The sequence below is a fragment of the Notothenia rossii genome (assembly GCF_949606895.1).
Source record: "Notothenia rossii genome assembly, chromosome: 9".
Taxonomy (NCBI): Eukaryota; Metazoa; Chordata; class Actinopteri; order Perciformes; family Nototheniidae; genus Notothenia; species Notothenia rossii.
Genome location: NC_136907.1, coordinates 56,579,382 through 56,605,636, shown reverse-complemented (window position 1 = coordinate 56,605,636; position 26,255 = coordinate 56,579,382). Strand labels below are relative to the sequence as shown.

Genomic DNA, 26,255 nt, shown 5'->3' with positions numbered 1-26,255 from the left:
TCTGTTGAGTGACCTGCCTTGAAACCAGACTGGTGCGGATCCAGAAGGTTGTTCTGATGGAGATAACAGGAGAGTTGTTTAAAGACAGCGCGTTCAAGTGTTTTAGACAGCAACGGGAGGAGAGAGACAGGCCTGTAGTTTCTAACATCAGACGGGTTGAGAGTGGGTTTCTTTAGGAGAAGGTTTACTCTTGCCTCCTTAAGACTGTTTGGAAAGTGACCAGAAGTTAGAGAAGTGTTGATGAGATGGGAGAGAAACGGTAGAATATCAGGAGCGATAGTCTGAAGGAAGTTTGAGGGGATAGGGTCCAGAGGACAGGAGGTACTACGAGCAGAAGTAATGAGGGTAAGAACCTCACTTGGAGAGAGAGGGGAAAAAGAGGTTAGTGTGTGGGTGAAAGGAGGGTCTGGTGACCCAGCGGTGAGTAAAGGTGAGTCAGAAAAAGAAGAGCGAATATCATCAACCTTTTTTTCAAAGTAGTTAACAAAGTCGCTTGACAGAAGGGAGGAGGGGGAAGGGGCTTTGGGGGGGTCCAAGAGGGTGGAGAAGATGGAAAATAGTTTTTTGGGATTTGAAGTCGATCCATATGTATCAGGCTCTGGGTGACATAACCAACTAACCCTGCAGCATCAGAGTGTTGTAAATGAACACACAACCCCCTGTGCTTATGTGCACGTTAAGTGTGTGCTTTCTATTAATTATTCTAAACCGTTAAACATTGTAAACACTTCACAGTTTGAGCAAAACTTGTGAATCACTTTGGGAAGTTATTTCTTCGCAAACAACTTCTTCAAAGATGTATTACTGATCCTACCTCATAGCCAAGTGAGCCCGGCTGTGAAATGACCAAAAATTGCCTTTAGCACTTTGCACAGCGCACTTGACTGCAATGTGTCATAGCTGGGTTCCTTAAAATGTATCCTGCAGTTTTCTGTTGTGAAACTAGGGGGCAGCATTGGATGCAGTAGCTCAGTCTGTAGGGACTGGGCTTGTGAACTGAAGGGTTGCCGGTTCAAGTGTTGATCAGACCAAAAGTAAAAAGTTTGGACTGGTACAGGCAGGGGCCAGGTCACTTCCTGGGCATCAAGTTGTCATCAAGCTTATAATAAAGAGTATTCTTCTTACCATCAAACTTGTGGAGGTAAAGAAATAATAAAATAAACCTGCTATTTGTAAGGTCTGACTCAATCTAAAACATGAAACATCATAATATGTTTTAATATATAACCCTAACTTAACCTTAACCTTAAGCAATACACAGTAAGAGGCAATCATTCTGTGCTTAGTTTAAACATTAATATGTATGTTTGGTGTCGTATTCAGGGCAGGCAACAATTCAAGTAATAAGATGGGCATGTGGTGAGAGCATCTGAACATTTGTAATTGTATGTTATCAATGTAATGTGGGTCAACAGGTCTTATGATATTGATCTTAAGATAGATATCTTTCAGCACATGGTGTTGGCAATCTTTGCATTCACCCATGGTTAAGAATGTGATTTTATGTAAAGAACCAGTGAGTGTAATGTGAGGTCAATTCACTTTTATATACAAATGTATCAGCTTGAAGTGAAGAGAAACTTAACAAAACATAGGGTGTTTCTCAATCTCGAATACGCTTGCTTGGTAGCACATGTCTTCCGAGTGTCTTGCTTCAGAAGCGAGGCAAGAATACTTCCTGGCATTCGGAAAACGAAGAGTGGAACAGGCGACCAAGTGTGCAGGTGTGCATATGAGAGGCCCGTCTTACATTTTCCGCCACAGATTTGGGGAAATTGGTCCGTGCGCAAAGCATTATGGGGATTTTAAGACCGCGGAGTCTACACATGTGCAGCCTCGAAATTTCTCAAAACGAAGCACGCCGGGCTCGGTAGAATTCCAAGTATACTGCACATTGGAACAGTACTTCGGCGGCACTCGATGACGTAGTATGCTTGAAATAGTGGCTCTGGAGCAGCTTTACTCGAGATTGAGAAACACCCATAGTTTTTGGATGCCCCTACAAACACATTATGTGTTATAGCAGGAAAGTGAGGATTAACCAGTTAGACATTTTGAGACACTTCAATACAATATGAAGTCGTACAAAGTTTCACTAAAGTTGTTTGATTTCATTTTACAAATAACATTTATTTATTTGCTTCCTAAGGATGCAGCCTTTGCATTTGCTTCACATTTTCATTCTAACGTGTTCCCATTGTGTCTTCTTTACCCTTCAGGTGTGGGCTATGGCATGATGGTGGTTTCCACCTACATTGGGATCTATTACAACGTGGTCATTTGTATATCCTTCTACTACTTTTTCCAGTCAATGACACACTTGTTGCCATGGACCTACTGTAACAATCCCTGGAACACACCGGACTGCAGTGGCGTGTTTAGCAGCAACTTCACCACCAGGCTGGCTAACGTTAGCACCAGCCTGGTGGAAGGGGTGACCGAGGTAGTCAACCGCACCAAGAGGACCAGCCCCAGTGAGGAATACTGGAAGTAAGTCTCTGATACATCAGTAATACGACAAGTAAAAACCAAAGTCCTTCAGCATTACCATTTCTGATTATATTCGTCAAACTCCAAGGTGCAGGAATATGGTAAAGGAGTATCTGCATCATAGATAGTAAAGCAAGGATCGGCACGATACCGATAGGGTGCTTGATAATAGCACCATGATCTGCACATCATTGACCTTTTCTCAGGCGCTGATTCTCAAAAGTTATTGCGCAAATGTTATCACATCCCTAACCCATCGGAGAGGTTTGCAGGGTTTTTTACGTCCATCCAAATCCCCACAATGACAGGAGGATGAAAGAGTAGGGAGAAATGATAGGGATACAAGGAACAAAATGGTTAATTGTTTATCATTTATGTATTTCAACTTTTTTCCCTCATGAAGTGTTGAATCTGACATATAGAGGTGCTTTAATATTATTATGTAATGAAGTGTCATTGCATCCAATCAATGCATCCCATATAAAAAAATGAAGAGGAGCCTCTTTATAATAATGTGAGGCAGTTACCTCTAGACTCTTGACAGTATTTTCAATGAGGCTCATTTGCATAGAAAGAGGCACATTTTGCGCCAAATATATGCATATTATCTGCATTTTAATTTGTGCAAAGAGCACAGGAGCTCGTATTTATGTAGGTTCAGCGGCTGCTAAAACAATGCAATTCTCCTTTTAGTTTTTTGAATTTTTCCAAGGTAATCAAGTGAGTTATCCTTAGCTCCTATAAGCTTGCCAAAAATAGGGCTTGTTTTACTGGCAAGCATTTAAATATTTCTACTAGATTTAAGTTGAAATGTAGCAGCTTCTGAGCAGTGTGGGACATGAAGGAGATGTACCTTTGTTCAGTATATTGGGCAACTCCATTTTAATATCAGTATCATTGATAGGATATGTATACACAGTCAATGAAGGGCTTTCAAAGTGCACCTGCTATTTAAGTTTATGAACAGTAGTGCAGCTGAAGATTAAAAGGGGTGGAGTCATAGGCGGCGCGTGAGGCTCAGGTTTGGGAAGGCTAAATCACTTTTTTTTACCTGACGCTGCCCGCCTCCGGCGTCTATAGAAAAGAGATCAACTCTCAGTGAAAGCACCGCCTGCTGACCAATCAGAGCTTAGTGTGCGGAGTTTAAATCTATCAAGTCATATTACAGGATAAAGGAAATACAGTTTAAAACTGCCGTATGCAGAGAAGACGCCGACGTGTCGCACTTATCATTCATATCACGTCATCAATCAGATCATCGATCATATAATATATCATATTTGCTTATCTGAGCCAGCTTCTCGAGCCGTATCTGGCCGTGCATCACCTACATTGTCACATATATGCAGACCTATTATTTTAAGCAAACATTAAGTTACTTAATGTGACTTACTTGTGTTGTTACTTAAGTGTTACGAAACACTCAACTCAAATGTAATTAAAGTCAGATCCACTCGTGTCTTAGATGGGGCAGTGCTATCATAAAACTGTTGTATGCTTTCAAACACACTTATTTTTTAACCAGTTGTTCTGTATTCACCTTGCAGGTGCAACTATGTCGCTTGTATCCTGGATTATATGTTTAAATCATGGATGTTTAAAGTTCATATTTGTCTAATGTTAGTTTACTTTTCATTAATAATTAAGTACGACGCTGAGCTGTCAGTATACTTGTCCCTGTTTGTGATTGGTCAAATGTAGCTAACCCTGCCCCTTTCATGTGAATGCGCTCTCAGCTGGAGAGAGAAACCCTGGCTTGATTTACCAAGTTGATAACCAGCGTCGTAGGACCGCTTAGCGAGAGCGCGTTTGTTAGGGTTAGTTAAGATAACTCAGACATATCCAGGGTATGTTGAACTGGCTTCGTACAGGGCACAGGTGGCTGCATAGCAGCGCTAATGTCAAAGACACAAACAGTATACATTTTATTTTTATTTTACCAGGATGCAGTGACACAAATATTTGGGAAGGCTTAGCCTTCCCTAGCCTACAGTACCCGCCGCCCCTGGGTGGAGTCAGTCAAGTCCCTATGAAGTAAGCCTAGCATTGAGGCAATGGTTCGTAGTTGCCGAATGGTAATACTACAACCTCTGTGTCAGTCGAGTTACGTCAATGGGCCCCAAAATACTTTATTCCAATGACTAACATTGGGAACAGGCTGCAAGTGTGCATGCTCTGTGTGCCCAAGACACCAGGGATCTTGGCATTATTGTTCTCGAGAGTCAGGCCATTGTGGCTTCATGCGTCACTGGGCAACTTTCATAGGAATGAGACAACCCAAATGGTCTAAATATTGTCAACCTGAAACCAGATGAACTAAAACGTTCCTTCCCTCTCTCCCTCTCTCTCTTTCTCAGGCACTATGTGTTGAACATCTCTGATGGTATTGGGAACTTTGGAGAGGTTCGTCTCCCTATTCTCGGCTGTCTGGCGTTGTCCTGGTTTGTCGTCTTTCTCTGTCTCATCAGGGGCGTCAAATCCTCTGGAAAGGTCAGCCTCACTGTCTCTCTCTCTCTCTCACACACTCACACGTCACACACACACACACACTCATTGACATTAAAGCTTAAGGCAGTCGGTTGTGGAAAGCAACTAAGTGTATTTACTCAAGTACCAAAGTCGAGCACAAATATGAGGTCCTTCATGCTCCTATAAGCTTCTACTCGAGAAATCTGCTTTTTATCTGACCGCTTTGCAGATTCATAATATTGATACAACATATTCATTTAAATGATAATCTCTAACTAAAGCTTTAACTACCTCGCAGTAAATAAAGAAATTGCAATGAGTTCTAACTTTACCAGCTGCAACATTTTAGTGACGAAGAAATGATGATATTTCGTTTGTTATTAATAAATAATTGTACTTTTGTGTTTGTGAAGGTGGTGTACTTCACAGCCACATTCCCCTACGTTGTTTTAACCATCCTGTTCATCCGTGGCATCACCTTGGAGGGAGCCGTCAACGGCATCAAGTACTACCTGACTCCACAGTGGCATAAGGTCCTTGATGCAAAGGTATGGACTCAAACACATCAACAGACAGGGAAGAGGAAATTGCAGATAGGAATGGATTTGATGTAACTTTTTCGTGTTGCTTCTGACTGTGTTTTTGGCTGTGTAGGTGTGGGGAGATGCGGCGTCACAGATCTTCTACTCTCTGGGCTGTGCATGGGGCGGTCTCATTACCATGGCTTCCTATAACAAGTTCCACAACAACTGCTTCAGGTTGGTACTCCAGACTCAACTAAAGCTGACTGTGTTAAAGGAGTTGTTCAAATTTGGGATACAAATACAACTTTTAAAAAGAACCAATTATGCTTTTATGGGTCCTCCCTTTCCTATAGTGTGTTAAATGTGTTGTGTGGTCTGCAAAGGCTAACATCCCAAAGTTCTCTGTAGAGGGAGTCTCACTCACCCACACTCCCCCCTTCCTGAGACGTATCGATTGGAGCTGGACAGCATGTAAACATGCTGTGAACAAACAACACATTTGAAAATAAAGGGCCCCTTTAACTTTCTTTTTGAGAATAAGTAATTTATTTTTCAGAACACGTGAACTTTTCCTTTAAGGCAGGACATTGCACCACATAGTATTGGATAATGCCTAATTCGCCTACTTCTAGAACTCATGTCAAACAACAAATATGTATCTTAATGAAAGCAATCAACTGGGGAAGTTAGCATGGTGATATGCAGAAGTACATTTGTCTCAGCCTATTGCCCTGAAAACTGTAGAAGGCTTTTTGTTCTCATCCTCTGAGCCAGAAAACTCCACTTACATGCATCACACATTCCAGTTATATTCATATTTATATTATAAGAGGTTTTTTTATTGTGCAATTGTTAATATATTTAATTGTCTGATTTATATCACATTTAATCCTAAAAACATAGCTAAAATGTATTTTTTGTGTCTGTTCATAATATTTTCTCATTTATGAAGTGATTCAAATATAGTTCCTTCTGTAAAAACCTTTGACTAACTGTCATCAAAACGAAACAAGAATTTGAAACCTTTGTCTCATCAAATGTACATTTGCAAATTAGACCTTTCCTAAGGCTAATTTGCATATTTCAACATACAATTTCACCAAATTGTTATACAAATAATAATTTCAATCAAAATAATAGTTTAAATGTAATTAATGAACATAATGATATCCATTAGTTGAATACATTATTTGTTTACTATATTTACCTCTGTCTCCCCATAAGAGGTCAGCTGACACTCAATTGAGGGGAAAACCGATACAAAAAGCCTAGTAATGTTTCGAGTTCTGTTAATGGTGAAAAGGGCTTCAAATTGTGAACAAGCCAATGCAGTTGCCAAGCACCTATCTATGAATTTCTAAAAATGTGTCCTTGTCAGACACAAAGACAACCTACTGACCACCCATGTTTGAATTAATGCATCTCCAAAGCTCTCCAAAGATGTGAGGCTTCTACGGCATGTGCCTAAAGAAGCAGTTTCAGTGTAAGCATCTGCGTGAAAATATGACTCATTATGACTCATATGCTCATTATGCATAAGTTTGAGCTGCTCAATTTGATAGCAACACAGACCAGCATCTTATTATTTGCACAAGTCAGAGCAAAGGCAGTGAGAAGATGAGGTGGCATCAGAGAAGAGGGATGGACAAAGTGAGAGGACGGCGAGGGTTAAATAGTCAGGAGCCGACTTGAAGACCACAGGTCTAAAGAGAGAAGGTTAGATAGGTAGGCCAGCAGGAGGGACAGAGATAGTGTTTTATTTCGGACATGTGTGAAGAGGCTGGTTGCACTGTGCTTGAACACTGAGGAAGCGCGGCCACGGAGAAGGTTAAGACGAAGGAAAGGAGGCGATAAGGAGAGGAAAATATGTCAATATGTCCTGAGAACACGTGCTGACAGAGTGAGGGCATCAGGGGGATGGAGGCGGCGAGGAAAGAAAGACTGAAGATATAATTTGTTCCTCTGCCAGGAGCTGGAGGTTGCTCTATCTGCGCTCACAGCTGCACGGCCTCCTAATCAGCTTGTGTTCTGCAGCTCCGTCCCCGTGGAGTCGCTCTCCGCCCTCCTTTAACTCCTCCAGTTGGTGCACACGCAGAAGTGCAGGGTGTCTGTGAGGAGAAAGAGACTTGCATCAAAGTCATTTAAGACATCCTGTGTGATAACTCCAACAAGAGGTGTGCGGAAACAAAACACTGTGCAATCACAAAATGACCTTGTTGAAGTCCAAGTCAGGGAGAGTGAGTAGCGTTCAAGGGAAGAAAGGGACCGAAGCACACTCTGAGTGAACAGACTATAAATGCATTTGGAAGATAAACAAATACACATGTGGTGTTGCTTAAAATAACTTCATGACAAAATGGTACAAAAAATAAGTCTAACTATTTTTCAACACCTAGACAAGTCCTTCTCAAAGCTGCTGTCAGAGCCGCTGTGATCACCCTCTGTATAATGTGCACTACACAGGGCATACGTATGAAAAAATTATTGGTGTTCCTTCCATAGAGCGAGAACTATCTGTATCAGTTGAAAAAACTGGCGCATACGTCAGCAAAATGTCTTTCCTCCGTTTTATATTTCCTGAGTGTAATGTGCCATTACACTGAGATAGTGATGGTTCTAACTGATTTACAGTGGTCTACAATAGAGTGCCACAGTGACGCGTCCTAAAACCCGGAAGTAAACTCCTTCCGGTTCCTTCGACAAAAAAGCAATGCAATTTCTCCATAGGATTTTGGAAAATACCTCGAAATAAGGTCTTTGGTTGACACACATTTAAGAGACGGATCACGTTTTGTTCAGCCGGATAATATCCACATGTCTCCCCTACTTTTATCATTTTCGAATCATAAATCCAGTCGCCAGAAGCAAAATGCTAAATGTATGCTATAAACGAACTACAGCAGGGTCGCTGCTTCAACGTCACGCCAACTTAAGATCCATATTCAAAAATACAGATTCAAAATTGTACAAGTTGAAGCGTTTGTTTTAACAGTTTGAAGGAGGCAGGTACTTCCTTTCAAGCAGAACACGGGGAAAAACAAACTTAGTGGGAGTGTTTATGTGTTCGGCGTAATGACGTAAAACGTCCGCGACAACTTCTGTAGTCCTATTCAGCCGCTTGGTAACAACCATCATTTTTCAGACACGTAAACTCTTCAAACATCCCCAGTGGGGTCACTGCTGATGTATTTAATGTCGTAGAACAAAACGTGATCTGTCTCTTCAATTTGTGTCAACCACAGACCTTATTTCCAGCTATTTTCCAAAATCCTATGGAGAAATTGCATTGGTTTTTGGCGAAGGAACCGGAAGTGGTAAAATGCTAACTTACTTCTGGGTTTTAGGACGCGTCACTGTGGCACTCTATAAGTGTAATACATGTAGCTTGTCGCAATTTCTCTGATCTCTATGCAATTTCACTGCCATTCCATTTATGTGGAAATTGTGCGCTGGAATTACAGAGGAAGTTGGGGTCAAAATCACCATGTCAACAGCCCTGATTTTGAGACAATTGTGTCTTCATTTAAATCAAAAATGATCTTGATATTAACACATATTTAATAAAACTTGGCTTTTTTTTGCTTTGCTATTAATTTAATCACAATACAAATTAAAACATGGACCAACGTACCTACAGCAATGAGCATGTTCTCTTCTTATTGTATTACATATTCCCTTGCACTTCAGAGAGCAATTTTTTCCCCCTACTTGCAATGAACTTTTTTCAAATTTTCTCTGTCCCGATTCAAACATTGCAGAAACTCCTGTGCACTTTGCCAACCTTAAATACTTTTGTCCACATTTTAAAGACCATTTGATGGATTTGCCAGGTGCTGCTGGGTCAGCCTTTACCTTGAGAATAAAAAAGCTTTTTGCACTTGTGTCAGGTGTAAAATAGAACCGCACTTATTCTCGAAAGCTTTTTCTTCTTCTTTGGATTGTACCTTATTTGTAGGTCGCTGTAGAAAACATATTTAATTCAAATAAAACATGTGGGGCGGCTGTGGCTCAGTGGATAGAGTGCTGGACTTCCAATCAGACTTCGAATCAGGGGGTAGCAAGTTTGAGTTCCACTGCAGTCGACATGTCGTTGTGTCCCTGGGTAAGACACTTCAGCCCAAATTGTTCCTGTGGGGATTGTCCACAGTACTGAATGTATGTAAGTCGCTTTTGATAAAAGCGTCTAGCAAATGACATGTAATGTAATAATGTAATGTAATTGGTGCATTTTTAGCGATTTTCCCCTTTTTTCGTTCATCTACCTGAACAGGTAAAGTTTACATTTCAACAATGCTGGATATAAAGCTGTCAAAGTCGCTAATTTATGCAATTCTGGTATCCAGCAGTTAAATTAAACCCAAACATGTTTCTTCTTCTATGTTCTCCATACAGAGACAGCATCATCATCAGCATAACTAACTGTGCGACAAGCGTGTATGCCGGCTTTGTCATTTTCTCCATCCTGGGCTTCATGGCACACAACCTGAACGTCCCTGTGTCCGAGGTGGCAGACCACGGCCCGGGCCTGGCCTTTGTTGCATACCCAGAAGCCCTCACTCTGCTCCCCATCTCCCCTCTCTGGTCACTGCTCTTCTTTTTCATGCTCATCCTTCTGGGACTGGGGACTCAGGTGAGGCTCGAGAACTGTTCAGTATTTCCCATATGATTTTAAGAGAAAAGGGCAACAAACAATGCTGAAATGTTGACGTGATTGGATAACTTTTTTACAATTTCAACAGTAAGTGGTGTTCCATTAATAGTTTGCCTTTTGGTTTAACATATTGTTATACAGTTTTAACCATATAAACATTTTAGCAAGATATGGCAAAAGATGTCAAATGGGACAACATTATCTCCTCACTTTTCTTAAAGGGAAGCATTAAAGCTCCTTTCCTATCATCTAGAGATTTTGAACGGCTCTTATCATAGCGGCCACTTTGGGTCATTTTACTAAAAATCTACCAAAGCAAAAAAGACTTCAACCAAACCTCTGATGACTGACATCCCGGACAATACTAAGTAGCTAATGAGCCTAGCGTTGCCACGGGGCCCCCTAGTGGTTGCAGCCTATTCATCTCTCCAGCTTTTTAGTCATATTTGTGAAACTGGTAGCATACTAGTATTAGGTGATATGTAAAAATGTTTGAATTGCCCAATGTAAATTCAACTAAATTAGATTAAAACCGTCTTAAAAACCAACCAATCCCTGATGGAGAATTTGTCAAATGTTCCACTAAAGCATTAACATTTATCTTTTTCCAACCACAATCTCCTGTTGGTACCTGTACCTCATACAACCCTATTTAAAAAGATATATATTTTTCCTAAATTACCTTATATTTTAGATGAAACTCTTTGACACAGCTCACAGGTAATAATTAAGTAAAGCACTTCATTGAACATGTTTATAGAAATGTTAAATATGGGAGAAATGTCATGCTAAACATGAACTTTTTCTCTCATAACATTCCGACCTTTTTACACTAAATGATTTAGTAACTGTTAAACATGGAAAAACCGTCTCAAATGATCTATAAAGATTTTTGGTAACCTAATCAAGTAAGAAAACGTACTTACTTGTTTCTCAAATGTTTAAATTAAATGTACCCTTCGTCCCTTGTCTTGCAGTTCTGTCTGTTGGAGACCCTGGTGACGGCCGTCGTCGATGAGATCGGAACAGACTGGATCATCAGGAACAAGACCGTCGTCACACTGTCGGTGGCCGTCATTGGATTCTTACTTGGAGTGCCACTCACAACACGGGTACGTTCCAAACACGCTCTTTAATCGCAGCATGTTTTCTCTCATGGGGTCTTCATTCAATCTCTTTTTTTTCTGTGTACAGGCAGGAATCTATTGGTTGCTACTGATGGACAACTACGCTGCTAGTTTCTCTCTTGTCATCATCTCCTGCATCATGTGCGTCTGCGTCATGTATGTTTACGGTGAGGAGGAATACTTTTTTTTGGTACTATATACTTCAAAGAAACTCTGTGACAATAAAAACTGTTCTTTAAGAAAAATATTGACTATGTGCTTTGCAATTTGGGTGTTATTTCTGGTTTGGTGGTGGAATTATCCTATCTCTGTCAAAATGATTCCATAAATAGAACAATAGTAGAGTCAATGTCAGAAGAAGAGCAAGTGTGCGCACATCCAGGGGAAAAAACTTGGGTGCAAACAACGGTGTGCAAACTGTTAAGCTCCAAGTAAATGATTTATTTTGTCTTCATAGTGTGGCAACATTGTAAAAAAAAAACTAATAACCGCAATCAATAAAATGATCAATCACACTTTGACCTTACTGGATGACTTTTGTTCCATTCGCAGGCCATAAGCAATACTTCAAAGACGTTGAGATGATGCTGGGCTTCCCTCCTCCTCTCTTCTTTAAAGTCTGCTGGAGATTCATCTCCCCTGTCATCATCTCTGTAAGTGGACACACACACACACACACACACACACACACACACACACACACACACACACACACACACACACACACACACACACACACACACACACACACACACACGTGCAAACATACCTGTTGTAAAAATTATACCAGGAATCAAACCAGACTTTGAAGTGAAGGACGTTCAGTGTGAGTTTCTGACACATTGTTAGAGACCTGGCCTACATTTAGAGCAGCTGTCAACACTAATCTGTTTGGCTTTGGCTGTTTGGTTTGACATAAAACTTCTAAAAGTAAATGTTTCTGACTGAGAAATAGACACATGGAGCTGCTATCAATGGTAGTTCCCAAGCAGACATATTAGCGCGCTAAGCTTCTGGGCTAACCAAGAAATGCATTGTTTTGGATTACTGGTTGTATTTCAGCCACTTTTGTTCTCTCTTTCAATTCACTACACAGATTAATGCTTCGCTCTGCAGGGCCTCTGCTAGAACAGAGAGTAAACTCGATGCTGTTGGGAACAGTCATGAGTTATACTATAATTATCTGCAACTTTTGAATAAAGACACATTGCTGCTAAACTGCTGTTTACAGCGGGGCAAAAATCTGATGATACAATACGTAACAGGATACAGTGGTTACAGTTTAATATATTTGTAAACTGTTAGCAAAGTCATATACTCTGTTTCAATGGGAAACTGTCTAGGTATTAAGAACGAACCACCAAGTGTGTAAAATTCTAAAAAATTAAAAATGTTTTTAATGAATCTGAACAGTGGGATGTTCATTCAATTGTATCACATTTACTATAACATCCAACATAATATAATCCAGTATCTTCCTTCACCCCATTATATAATGATTGAACTTGTACTGAACTTTTACCTCCATTAGTGTAACTTAGATGGGAAACGCTTACTGATTTACCATATTTTTTTATTACCTTACCCATTTGTTATTTTTTGTGAGTTACAGATAGATTTTTGTTTTATACTGTGTGTTTAAGATCATTTCCATTAGTTATACAGACACTTGCTGTAAATGGTTTCTCATGTTGTCTCTGTTCTGTCCCTACAGTGCATCCTGATCTTCACAGTGATCCAGTACAAGCCCATCACCTACAATGATTACGTGTTTCCCACCTGGTCTCTGTATATCGGCTTCTGCATGGCCATGTCCTCGGTGCTTTGCATACCCATTTATGCCCTCTACAAGATCTCAAGGTCCCCAGGAGCCACCTTCAGAGAGGTACAGGATGTTACCCAATAATCCTGCTTGTACCTTTACATTACCGTAATTTTCGGACTATAAGGCGCACCTGAATATAAGCCGCAGCAGCTAAATTGAATGATGTGTACATATATAAGCCGCACTGGACTATAAGCCGCAGGTGTTTTAATGTTTAATTACCATATGTAAGGGTTCGTGCACAGAGGGGATTGTCGGGAAAGAGATGGCTGTTTGAGGAAGTTCCCATTTATTAACATTTCAACAAACAAGTTGCATATTTGCATAATGTATTCAAGTGTGACCATTTAGTGCAATAGTAGCTACAGAACATGTACTGTGTAAACTGTACTGTATCACATAGCGTTTCAGACACACAAACTTTTCAACTTTCAAACTTAAACGGTGCGCTCCCAGCGCACGTACCGGCAGTGATCTACAGCAGCGGTTTTAAACCAGTGGTACGGGGAAAAACTGTCTCGCTCTCGTAATGTCTGTCTGTCTTGCTCTCGTTCTGTCTCTCGTACCACTCTCGGTTCCACTTTTACTTTTGCGCGCTACCTGTCTCACTCTTTTCCGGCCTCCAGCTTTTCCTGCTGGAGCCCGCCGCTTAAAGGTGGGGGGCGCGGACCGGCCATAGAGCCCATAGAGTTAAAGGTGGTGGACTGTAACCTGTAAAATCCATAGATTTAGGAGGTCCCCTAGTGGCCGTTAGCTGTAAAAATCCATAGATTAGCCGCACCGTTATATAAGCCGCAGGGTCGAAAAATGGGAAAAAATAGTCCGAAAATTACGGTACATACATTTAAATGATTATTATCCAATGAAATGGTTTTAGGACCAAAATGGAAACAACAACCAAACCGGACAACACCCCCCGAAGCTTATTATAAATGGGACCTTAATTGTAAAAAAAAACCTTATGCTCTCATGAAAATGACTTGTTGTTGAAATTCCAGCTCAGTCCTTAATTGAATTGATTCATCTTGGATTAAGAGCCCAACAAACAGCTTTTTTATATTTTTTTGACTCGCTCTTACATTTTCCCCTTGTTATAAATTGGTCTGATTGATGTGTAACTCCTTCGTCTTTCTATCTCAGCGGTTGAAGTTCTCTTGCCGGCCACATCCAAAGTGGGGCCCTGCACTGAGGGAGCACCGGACAGGCCGCTACGCCCCTCTGGCCTCCGAAGAAACTGTGGAGACTCGCCCCCTCAAGGATAAGGAGGAGCTGAATGAGGAGCCGAAGGAAGAGGCGAAGGAGGAGGAGACGGAGAGGAAGGATGATATCAGCCTCACCATCCAGGGAAGCAACGGCTCCACCAACACAACACACAACAGCCCCAACCCCAGCGCATAGACGGCCCCCGTTCTGCCAGTGCTATCCAGGGCAGCGCCCCCCCAGTGCTCCACCATCTCTTCCTTCTCCTCCATCCTCACCCCACTTTCCCACAGTCCTCTGTGGGGGAGATCCCATTCGCTGGAGACCTTTACATATTGTAAGGGCTTATTATATCTATCCTAACCTCTTCTATCCATCTGTGTGTTGTCTCTAGAAAAAACGAAGAAGAACAAAAAAGACGAAAGGAAAAAAATTGGGTGCGTGGGTGGGTTGTTAATTTGTTACGCATAATTTAATAATGCAGTTTGTTTTTCCTTTCACTTTTTTTGTAAAACGTGTACATCTTCATATGCAGTTAGAGGTACAGTACAATTGTGACGCTGTTGGCTTTGTGCATGCAGCAACATAGAGACAAACACTGTTCTCCTTTATTCTGTTAGCCTTGTCTGTTTAGGAACTGGTGACTTTCTAGCAGCAGTGTTTTGACAGCTGGAGACTTGAAATGTGATACACAGTAGTGCTGTAATAAAGAGAAGCAGGGTGAACCGTGCCTGAACTGGCCATTTGCAGTTTGATAATGCGGCAAGATGGGCATCGGTCAGGAAAAGACGTGCATACATTCGTTCATACCAGTACATTCACACTATTGTACATTTTACAGCACACACTGACCTCAACCATAGTTGATCTCAGCTTAAGACTAAATATGTTATTTTATGCTGCTGCTTCTTCAAAAAGTTCTTACAGAGCACACATATTTAACACCTGAGATGGCGACTTACACTGAATTTCTGTGGAAATGTCCTCCATTTGTAACTTCTTTTCCACTAAAGCTGCTTAAACTTTGTAAACTCAGCAGAGGAATATCAGTTAACAGTGCTGTATTCTCTGCCTCTGCATTCACACACACACACAAACTTTTTGGTTTCTTGTCGTTCCTTGCCTGTGGAACGCTTGACACCACTAAGGTGGCCTGTTAAATATATGCGGACCGAAACCACTTAACTTGTCCCCGCTGTCTAAAATCACCTATACATACACATGAAACATACAGATGGAACTCTGTTCATAGGAGAGCCATCTCTCCTTAGGTCTTCCAGGCATTATTTTTGAGTGAAATGCATCTTGGGAATGTGAAGGAGGTACCGGGCTAGAGGACCAAGCTAGGTGTGTCGTAGTCTGTCTCTCCCATAGGTCATAACAATCTGTCCCATTAAGGCATGTTACCAAAAACATTACCTGAGTTACCTGCACATGTTTTTGGCAACATTATATATATACTGCATATCGCAGAAATGCTGGTATGGTGTCAGTCTATTACAGTCAGTGGAACCTTTAATGTATTTACAGGTATTTCTTTTAAATCTCTGAATCAAGCTGTGACTGGTTGAGAGACAAAAGACGGAGAGAGATGTAGCTTTTTCCTGAAGAATACAGAATAAAAAATCTTAAATGAATGATGTAGATTTAAATGTAGCTGTATAGTATCGTTCTCTCAGTAAACATCTCCTTTTTACCTCTCATTATTGTAAAGTAACTTAGTAAATAATTATAAAGACAGCATATGTTTATTTTGTACAAAAAACATGTAAAACGACAGAATCATAATTAACCGTGTTTACCATTCCTCGTCTGTGACTTGATTAATTGTGGTTTTGTTGTGGAGGGACAGAGAGGGGGGTCTCTATAGCATGCACAATTGGATTGGTTTTGTAGTAGTGTGGTCGTAGAGGTTTCTGGCAGTCTAAATACAGAACAAATACGTGAGTTGTGCTTTTTGTCATCTAGACAGCTGTGTGAAGATCATACATTCCTTTGTCTTTTATCTTTCCAGGCAGGGAGGATTGTTTTGGATTGCATCAGGTCTTGCTGTAATGTTCCTTCACGTCTGATGAACTACGGGGCTACAATAACAGTATTCGCATGTGTGTCATAAAACACAAATTGTAGGTTGTAAACAACATATTTATGGGTAGAGAGACTTAAAGGAGTATAATACTATTTTTAAATGTATTGCTGAGAGTTAGCTGAGAAGATTGAGATACTACTTGCATGTGTCTATAGTAAAGATGAAGCTTCAGACAGCACCTGGCTAGCTTAGCTTAGCATAACGACTAAAAGAATTTATGCCAAGCTGAGCAGATGTGAGCGCCAACTTCGTATTTCAGAGAGGTATTCATTTATTTTCCAATTCTAAGAAGAAAAGCACAAAAGCATATTTGCCATGAATAATTTCTGTATGTTGATGCTTATTAGTCATTTCAACAATTTTCAGAAATAATGTTGCACAACTTCAGATTATATCCGCACATTCTTTGTTTTCTTTGACCACTATTCCCCACAATGATTTACTTAGAAGTTTTGTTTACATGACAGTGCACTTCCTGCTGTGATCCACAAGATGGGGTGATGCTGACACTCAGGGTAGTACGCACAACAGAGGTGGAACTGTGAACTAAAAATCAACACCAGAAAGTATTACATATTAAGGACGCGATGAAGGGTGGTCAATGCTAAGCACAGTAGTTCAAATAAATCATGATAAGCACAGTGAGCTTCTGAAAAAGCGCACATTTCTACACAAGTTTTTAACAGGTTTGTTAAGAGAAACATACAGTGCAATCAATGGCTGTTTCCATATATGGAGAATTGTATCCTTGGTTGGTAGTTAGTTGTCTTTTTTTACATTCTGGTGCTCTATCAAACAATACATTCAACACCTACTAATTTAAACATATTGCTTACTCCAAGTCAAAATTCCAATCTTAGGAGTGCTGGACTTTCTAGATGAGGTTTTGTTTGCTGAAAAGGTCAATACGAAGTTATTATTCTCAGTGCATATTGGGACAGCTTGCAGACCATTTCCTGTTTTTACGGTTGCCTGTCTAGTGTTCATGCTGTAGTAGGTGAGGCTTAGCCACCATAGTTTCCATGCTATCGCTCTACATACCCCTTACCATTACTCCGCTGCCCCCCACAACTCTTCCTCCCTTTGTACAGTAATGTAAAAAATATATAATCGGACTGTGTATGTGTGTGTTCATCTTTGCTTTTATTTCGAGGGGGGGTAAGTTTGTTTTTGCGGGTTCGGGGAGGGCGGGTAATGTTTAATTTTGTTTTATGGTTTGTAATTTTTCTTGTAGTGTAATGTAGAAAACGTCAGGTGTATTGTGTACTCTGTGTAGTGGATCTGCTCGTACTGCTGAGCCTGCATGTAGAGCAGGAGTAGTGTAAGTGTTGTCGATGTACCTCTAACCCATCAGAACTAGCCAAGTCTTATTCTGCTAATTATATAGTCTATCTTTTAAGAAAAATAATTGTTGTACTAAAAGAAGAGAGAGAAAACTATACATTGTATCTTCAGATTTTAATAATTGTTTATCCAATGTTAAATGTCATTACTTTTTTGTTGTTTTTGAAGTATTCATTGAAACGTTAAAGTAAGCCAGCTAATATTAAAAAAGCATTTCCAAACTAAATCTTTGGATCGAAACTTGAACTACGAAAGAATGGTTCGTTTTTAAGGTGAGCTCTGGTGTAGATGGCGGCTGCAGCTACATGCCGATGCTTTTTTTAAAAGAACAATATCACAGGAACTACATTGTACACAGTGCAGTGCCAACAGTCGTACATTACTGTTTAATATTCAGTGGCCCTTAACTGAACTTTTTTTTGTCTAGCTGTTACAATATTTTTAAATATTAGCAAAATCAAAACACCAAAATTACTCAGCCTCTAACATTGACTTAGCATCAGGACCCATTAACTCACATTTTCATTCTTGTGCAGCTCTGAATTATAATATCAGGACATCATTTTGTTTTATGTGGACATTTTAGACAATTGTGTGCCATCAGACAAGGGTATAGTGACTATTATATTTTGACTTATTTCTCTTGTTGGTAAAGTAAACCTTCAGTTATCTGGCTACTAAAAGAGAAGGACCAACTACGTCCTACAGGACACTTAAAAAAAGAGATCAACACAATTGAAAATAGTTCATAACTGATCCATGTCTTCAGATACTAATATGCTATTGCCTATTGTCATCTTACACTGATGTTGAAGAACTACGTGAAGCATTTGACCATTTGTATACACAAATTCACTGCACAAATGTTCTACTGTACTAAAGAACTGTGACTTCACCTTGTTTCTGTGGTTCTCTGTAAATTACTGAACATTACCTCTTGAATTTCTCACTACTGCTCACATAAACATACCATTATGTTTCAGCACTTTAAAGAAGTCATTCGTTTTTCGTCTAAGCAACAGGAAAAAAAACATAATTAGAATAATCGTTTGAAAAAAAGAAACCCAGTTGGGTAAATAATGTCTTACTTTCAGTGTTCTGTTTGAAATAAACTGTGCTGGTGTCAGTGGACAAATGCTGTGTTGTTGCTATGCCAATGTACATTGTTTCATGGGAGGAGTGGAGAGAAAAAGTGAGAATAGAGAACAGTCCTTCTGGTATCCTCTATCATATATATCTGTCAATCTAACGATGTCTGTTCTTCAACCTTTAGGGCCAAAATCCATTGAAATGTCTTAGTCCTGTCAGCTGTATATCGTAAATTGTTGAATTACAAAATGCTAAATAAAATCTATTTTAAAGATCAGTGTGCTGCAGTGTTCACGTGTTTCATGATGTGTTTTTTAAAGTAGTTCATACCACTCAAAATGCAAGTCTGTGAACGTTTTATGGGACAGATTTGATAAATAGGATGTCTGTGTTTTAAATGAACCTCTGAGTTACCATGTTATGGAGTTGTCACTTTTAAAGAGTAAGGACTATTTGTCATTTATTCAAACTGCGTACAAACATTATAGAACTATATCTGTTTTTTTGTATAGGTTTTATAGTAAGAAAATGACTATACAGCAAATATCTAATATAATGTTGGCACATTTGTAGGCCTAGTATAGAATCTATTGTAAAAATGGCCCATAATTATCAAATGATGACAGACTATTTGGGATAGTGCAACTATAGACCTTTTTAAAAGAAGAATCGATGTTCTTCCTACAAACTAAAAGTAGATTTAAGAAGGCATACACATACTGTTGTTCAATTCCAAACATTCAGGACTTTTAGCGATAGCCTAACTAGTTGCAATGGTGGCTAACGTTAGCTTATTAGCTAGCTTCACACATATCTCACTTAGTCCTATGGCTAAAACTGTAGGCCTACTTATAACTTATACTAACTTTACTATGTAAATGATCTGCCAATGTTAGCTACATTAAGTCTTACTATAACAGAAAGACAAATAATTTGGTCTTACATACATAAAGCAACATTAAACAGCAAGTAAGCACATCACATTTCCCCTGGAGACGTATTTGTTGTTTCCTGCTTGTAGAAAGGCCATTCCCGGTCAGGTCATAGTGATGATGTCCGCAGAGCAATTAACTTTATTTTTGACAAATTTTTCAAAGATTTTTGCTTCTAATGAACAAATGGGGACATCCATTTCTGGAATTGGTCCATTATTGAGCAATAAACTGCAGCCACAAAACACGACTGCAATCTTCAATGCAATTCCACCACGTCAGTAATAAAGTGCCACTTGTTCTTCCACTGACAGGCTCAGATTGTTGTAACAACTGTCTGGAAACATTATGAAAGGTTTTTGTGTCGAATCAAGTACCTCTCAAGGAGAATTCCCGTGAAAAACAAGCAATTTATTCGATGTTAATTGATGGAGCTTGAAGTTACTAAACAGTTCTAAAAACTGTTGTCCCCATTAGTTACTCAGACACAAAATGAAAACACAAAATCCAGGGTGAAATGGTTCCAGGTTGATAAATGCCAAAGATTCCCCAAAAACAAAACTCAGCAACAGATGTATAGTCTTGCTTTAAAGCGAAGCAGTGACTGAGGAATAAAATAACCCCAGGCACTTTAAGTCTTGACTGTGTAAAATACAAAGCGTATTACATGGCTGACAGCCACACACTTCAGATAAAAGATAAAAGCCTTCGTCAGGGTGTTGGAGTGAAATACAGACACCGTCTATTAAGTGGCAGAGACACAAATGAGTTACAGGGGTGTGTAAATGGAGGCCAAGAAGAAAGCAAGGCTGAACTGAGAGAAGATTTAATAGAATTTAGCCATTTATTGAAAGCAAGCAGAGCAGTATAGGCATTGTGAAATGGAAAGTGAGAAAATTGGCGTATCTCTATGCCAACTATTTAAACAGTTCTTGAATGTCTTAAATACTATTTTGATTGAAACGCTACCATTTAGGCAGAGAGTAACTCCTGCACTGGGGTAACTTATATCTTCTGTTGTGAAAAAACCCAACGTTATTGGGTTAAAATGTGACACAGTCGAGCCCATACGCCCTTTTTTCCAACTACATTAGGTTGGAAAGTTAATTACCTTGATTAAAAAATGTTTTTAGGGTTAAACTTCAATAGGCTGTCAACGTCAATTAGCTGTTTTCACTTGCAATCAGTCATTTGTGGCTATACATGTAAGCAACCTGGTTTTCCTGCCACAGAAACACAAGTATTTAATTGGTTGTTTTTATAATGTGAATGTTACTAAATCGTCAATAGGTAAATGACTGTGAAAATTATGGTTGTGGTTTAGGGGTTATAATCTGCTGATTTACTAATAAGAGAGTCAGTGGTTTGGGACTAATATTTCCCCATTTTCTGTTTTGAGGTGTATGAGAGTTGCTTTGGATAAAGTTGTCAGCTAAATAACAATAGTGTCCTGGTTTCTGAATGAAATCATCAAGCACCAATGGAAAACCACTTTACCACGTGGAGTCAGAAGAGGGCAGCATGACATCAAATTAAACTAGTATACATGCAGGCAACAGAAGGACATCCCTTTAAGGAGAGCTTTTCTTCAAACATGGCTTAGCAACCAAATTCTTCAAAATGTCCAGTAGCTGGATTAAAGTGGATCACACTCTTTAGCATAAGACTTGAAAACACCAGAAATGTTGTTTAAAGACCTGGTTATGGCCTTTGCAAGTATTATTTTTTTATAATAAAGGAAATAAGAATCTAAGGGTGTTGCAGCAGTGAAAGCATTTTTCAGTGCCTTTATTTCTCAGTTGACTATTACACCAGCAAATTGGCCATGTTTTATTCAATGAAAGACCGGGGTGTCACGAAAGATATTATCATTTGTCTCCAAGGAACCAGGAATTTCCACAGCAGAGTTCATGGAGGCATTTAGCTTTAGTTAGTTTTAAAATACCTTGTGAAGGCCCCAGAGCGTCAAACTTACTGTACATTGGTGATGAAAGAGAGTTGAGGAGATCACATACATTTTAAGTAAGATGTTTTACGTTAAGCTCTAAGTAACTCGCCTTTTTCATTCTTGAAAAACAATACATGTGCAAGCTTTTGTATTCGAATTGGTTCCACCAAAGTTCATGAAAATCAGGGCATTCATTTTTTCTGTAACGCTGTAGACAGACACATAACTTCCTTGGTGCACATAATTGTTGATTGTTACGGACAAATCTTTATGCTTAATTCCATGGCCAACACTGACAGGATGGCTCTCTATGCACTATCACATGGTATCAGAAGAGGGCAGCATGACAGTGGCTATAAGAGAGACCCTTTGACAGGCACAGCTACTCCAGCCAAGCCATTTTATCACAGGGCCACAGCATCCATCATGGGTGCAACCAGGTCACAGGATTAAGCCACTGACTGAACACAGCTATATGTCAATGGCTTGTTAGGTGTCAGCACAACGAACACAACATTTCTTATACTCATTATTGGCTTGCTGTTTTTCCAGTTACATAAGTCTGTTCAGTTACACAATCAGCTGGAACAGTGCTGTTGGAAGAAGATAGGAAACAACAAGAGGAGAATCAGCCCGTATGATCCAAACAGTAGCAGACAGGGGGCAGTTGTGGAGGTTGTAACTGTTGATTATAATCATTGTATGCAGTTCCTGTTTCCCTCTGAACAACACTGCAGTGGAGTGTTGTTCAGCTTGTGTATCAGGGGTTGCTGAAGGACATTTCTGCCACTGGAGTGTTTTTTTCTGACGGAAAGCAATTGCCCAGCTTGGGGGACCATTGGTGCATTTGGTTTGAAAGGTGACTCCAGTTCCCGACATTTCTCTTTACCAGAACTGAAATGCAGCCACCGCTCAGGGTCACAGCGAGAAGGCTGTGGCTCCTGCCAGCTTTAATATACGACGTATCTGCGGCCTGACACCACAACGTTACACTTTCATTAATTAGGTTGGGGAGAGAGTGAGAGTGGATGTTATTGTTATTCAGATCATCTGACACTAGCCGGAGATTAATGAATTAACGGGACAGTCCTTCATCCTGATGTCATTCAGTTTGTTCCATGCGGTTTTGCAAAATAGCACCAGCAGTGATTTTGACAGTGTTTTAAAGCAGAGTTTAAGGGACGTTTTGTCAGTTCAGGGGGAGTTACTATGAGAAAGTACCACAGAGGTCTAGAAATAGCAAGAGTCACAATTACCGTAGATACAAAGAAAAATTGTGATAATTCATTGGAACACTTTTAAGTCATTTATCAAACAGAAGTAGCAAACACTCATTGGTTCCAGTTTATGCAATGTTAGGACTTTCACATTTATTTTATATTTATTATTTTACCTTTCGACAAAACAAGTTCTTTATAGTTACCTTGGACTCTAGGTACTTGTATTGGGATTTGAGCCATGCTTGTGAAATGTCTTGGCAATGACAACCATCCTGTTTGTTGATGGAGCAGCTTCTTTTGAAATATCTCAGAAACATTTCTTACAATTTTTTCTTTGAACAGAAATGTTGTACACACACCCGTTATCGTTATCGCTATCTGCGTTTCCCTGTCGGCCTCGTGTGGCCGAACCGTCTATCTGATAGAGAACTGTAGCGGATACGACCGTTATCGTCCTCCTTTCGGCTGCAGCTTAAAACAGAGCAGTACTTCTGTCTTGACTTTGTTGGTCATGAAGAATGTCTAAGGGTCAGAAAGAAATGCATCTGGAGCCAAAATGCCCTTATCTTACTTGCTAAACATCATTGTTATTGTTACCTGATAGCATGGGGATGTTAGCATGTAGCTCAAACCAAGTACATCCTCATAAATCCAGCTATTGTGACTGGAACTCGTAGTCTGGCTTTATCATTTGAAAATGAAAGGCTAAATGATTACTCTTTTGTAAACAATCATTGTTAGCAAAACTTTAGGCACTCTATGGGATTAAGCTTTTCAACTAATTATTCTCAACAATGTCTTGAATTAGATTCTCCCTGCCTGCATAGAAAACACCTGTAAATCAACATCTGCGGTTTGTGCAGCAGATTTTTCTTTCAACTTTACAATGAGTATCTATTGACTTTTACATGTGAAATCTTTGTAACTTTGACACTTCTATGGTATTATTATGTGTGTTCAAGCTTTTGAGCGGTAAACTGTAATGTTGCAGTCGAATATGTATTTGTAATTGTTAAAATAGATCCATTTTTATAATTCAATGATCCTAATTGGATATTTTTAGCAGGCACTGGCATTTACACTTACACCATTCTCTTTATTTCACAGGAAAATGTGGACTTTCTTTGAACATTATTCAGAATGTGTCCTCTCGGTTTTGCTTCTTGTTCAGCTGCAAGCCTGTCAGTCACTCAGTAATTGCTTTGCCACTCTGCATTTCGCTTCTTCAGTTTACCCAAGTAGAATATGTCAGCTGTTAAATTAAAGGCAAACTCTTTTTCCGAGCAAGCTAACAACACTGACCTTATTAAATGAACAGCCTTTGTCAAGCTTTTCCCAACATATTTACCTGTTATAAGCTAATTCCTCTTTCTTGAAGGATACATTTGCATTTCTTCTATAAATTAAAGCAAAGTGTCTTTTTTTTGTTGGCTATTAAGCAATGATAGGAATGTTGGCTGACAATATTCTGGGGAAATATTTTATCTTGGAACTTACTTCTCATTTCCACAGGTGCCAAGTCAGTTACCATTACAGGCCAGAAGCGGGTGGAAATAACCAACATCTACATTTCTCTTCTAAAGCTTAAAATTACGTTAATGATCTGCCAGACTCAATTTAAATTTAGTTTGAAATTACCTCTTAGACAAGATTCAACCCTCAGAGAGCTGATGGATAAAAAATGTATCCCTCGCTCTACATTTGAGGAATAAATGTCTGTATGGATTGACTGCTGAATGATAGCATGCTTTACAGGAGATGACTGCCGCAGTAGGGATGGAGGAGTTGGCTGCACTTCCTCACTCAGCAACTCTCTTTACCCTTCACATCGCCTGGCTTTAGTGCTGTCATGGCCACATTGACTGATTTGGATCAGTGGTTCCTGAGAATTTGTCTTGACTGCAGAATGTTGGAGAAACGGACCGTTCATCACCTTAATGGAAGAGTATTGATTGTGTTTCCGAAGCAAGGTACCCGTCTGCAATAGTAATGTAGTTCCTGTGAAATCACAGAAGAGAAGGCAACTGGGGATATCCAGGAAGAGGAAGACACCTCTGCTCTGCTTTTTGGCACCTTGTGTTCTGTTTGGACGTGCCTTTGACTGCACAATGTGTACGGGTGGAAAAATAAAAGCACAAACACAGAATGACTAACAAATACTTTTTTTCTGCAACACAATTTAAATGATCGGAACTGTGTTTATAAGCAACGCCATAGTAACATCACCACCTTATGAAAGTCCTCAGGGTTAGGGTTACGGCTTGTTTAAATGCAAGTCCCCATGACATTTGGAAATTGTTTAGCAACACACACTTTCACATTATTTATATGACACCCACACATGCTTTAAATATATTTAAAAAAAACATGTTTATTTTACGTTTCACAACAAGGGACCTTTACAGCTGTCTATAATTTAAGGGACGACCTCTGGAGCTTAAAAGGTCATTCCAATGCCCAAATGCCTTAAGCCTGCATTTTTTCAATCGGCCAACAGGGGACAGCATCACTGATAATAAACTAGCCAGGTGTACTTGGATTTATGTCCATATTAAACATGGTTTGTGTCCAATGCCGACTTTTACATCAAATGAAAGTAGTGCGTCCTGTAAGAAGAAAGATGATGTGAATGTACTAGTAGCATCATGTAGCTGCAACTTTCATTAATTTCACAGAATTGGAGTTTGTGTCCCATTACAGACCTCCTATTGTCAATTGCCTGTAAACATGATCTATAGGCTACCCTGAACAAGTGTGTTTAACTTTTAATTCATACTCTCTGGCTTTTAGTTCCCTAGTTCTCACTATGCCATGAAAAGTATTGTAGCAGCTTAATCGTGAACATAGCTTAACCAGGGAGTGGGCATTGTTAAAAAAAAAAAATGCAATATTCAGAAAACCCATCCCATCAGAAAATATATTATTGGACCAAAAGCATATTTGTCTGGAAGCACGTTATCCCGGGGGAAAAAATCTGCATTGTTTGAAGGCCCATTGTTCCGAAAAGACATACTTTCTCCACAAACAGAACACAAACTGAACACAAACTGAACACACTTACCGATTAGGCTAATTATAACGCAGAAGTGTACACTACCTGCTCGAACCCAAACAGTGGACAGACACATAGAGACTAAATGGTGAACTAAGAGGAGCATTTAGCAGCTAAAGAGTTGGATCATTCCCTCAGGAATTGGTGGAGCAGAGCTAACAGAGAGTCAATATTGGATTAAGGCTGCAGTCGAATACTAAGAAGAAAAACAACGTCCTATGTCTTTCCTAACCTCTTCTCCTATACCTAGAGGGGAAACATCATGAGGTCAAGGAAAGATGAGGAAGAGAATTCA

The 26,255-nt window shown here is 39.7% G+C and overlaps 1 protein-coding gene across 5 annotated transcripts in view; it reads left to right on the top strand.

The window, feature by feature from the left end:
• Positions 1-19,085, top strand: part of slc6a9 (solute carrier family 6 member 9) — a 70,842-nt gene extending 51,757 nt beyond the window's left edge. For 4 of the 5 annotated variants that reach the window (XM_079647260.1, XM_079647259.1, XM_079647258.1 and 1 more), the window contains 10 exons: positions 2,220-2,490; positions 4,848-4,980; positions 5,373-5,507; positions 5,614-5,717; positions 9,876-10,113; positions 11,112-11,246; positions 11,329-11,428; positions 11,814-11,914; positions 12,976-13,146; positions 14,227-19,085. In XM_079647260.1, the coding sequence (XP_079503386.1) occupies positions 2,220-2,490; positions 4,848-4,980; positions 5,373-5,507; positions 5,614-5,717; positions 9,876-10,113; positions 11,112-11,246; positions 11,329-11,428; positions 11,814-11,914; positions 12,976-13,146; positions 14,227-14,484 (1,646 nt within the window). In that variant the 3' untranslated portion in view covers positions 14,485-19,085. The remainder of the gene's footprint in view (positions 1-2,219; positions 2,491-4,847; positions 4,981-5,372; positions 5,508-5,613; positions 5,718-9,875; positions 10,114-11,111; positions 11,247-11,328; positions 11,429-11,813; positions 11,915-12,975; positions 13,147-14,226) is intronic. The other variant, XM_079647262.1, reaches the window with a different exon arrangement.
• Positions 19,086-26,255: the final 7,170 nt, after the last annotated feature.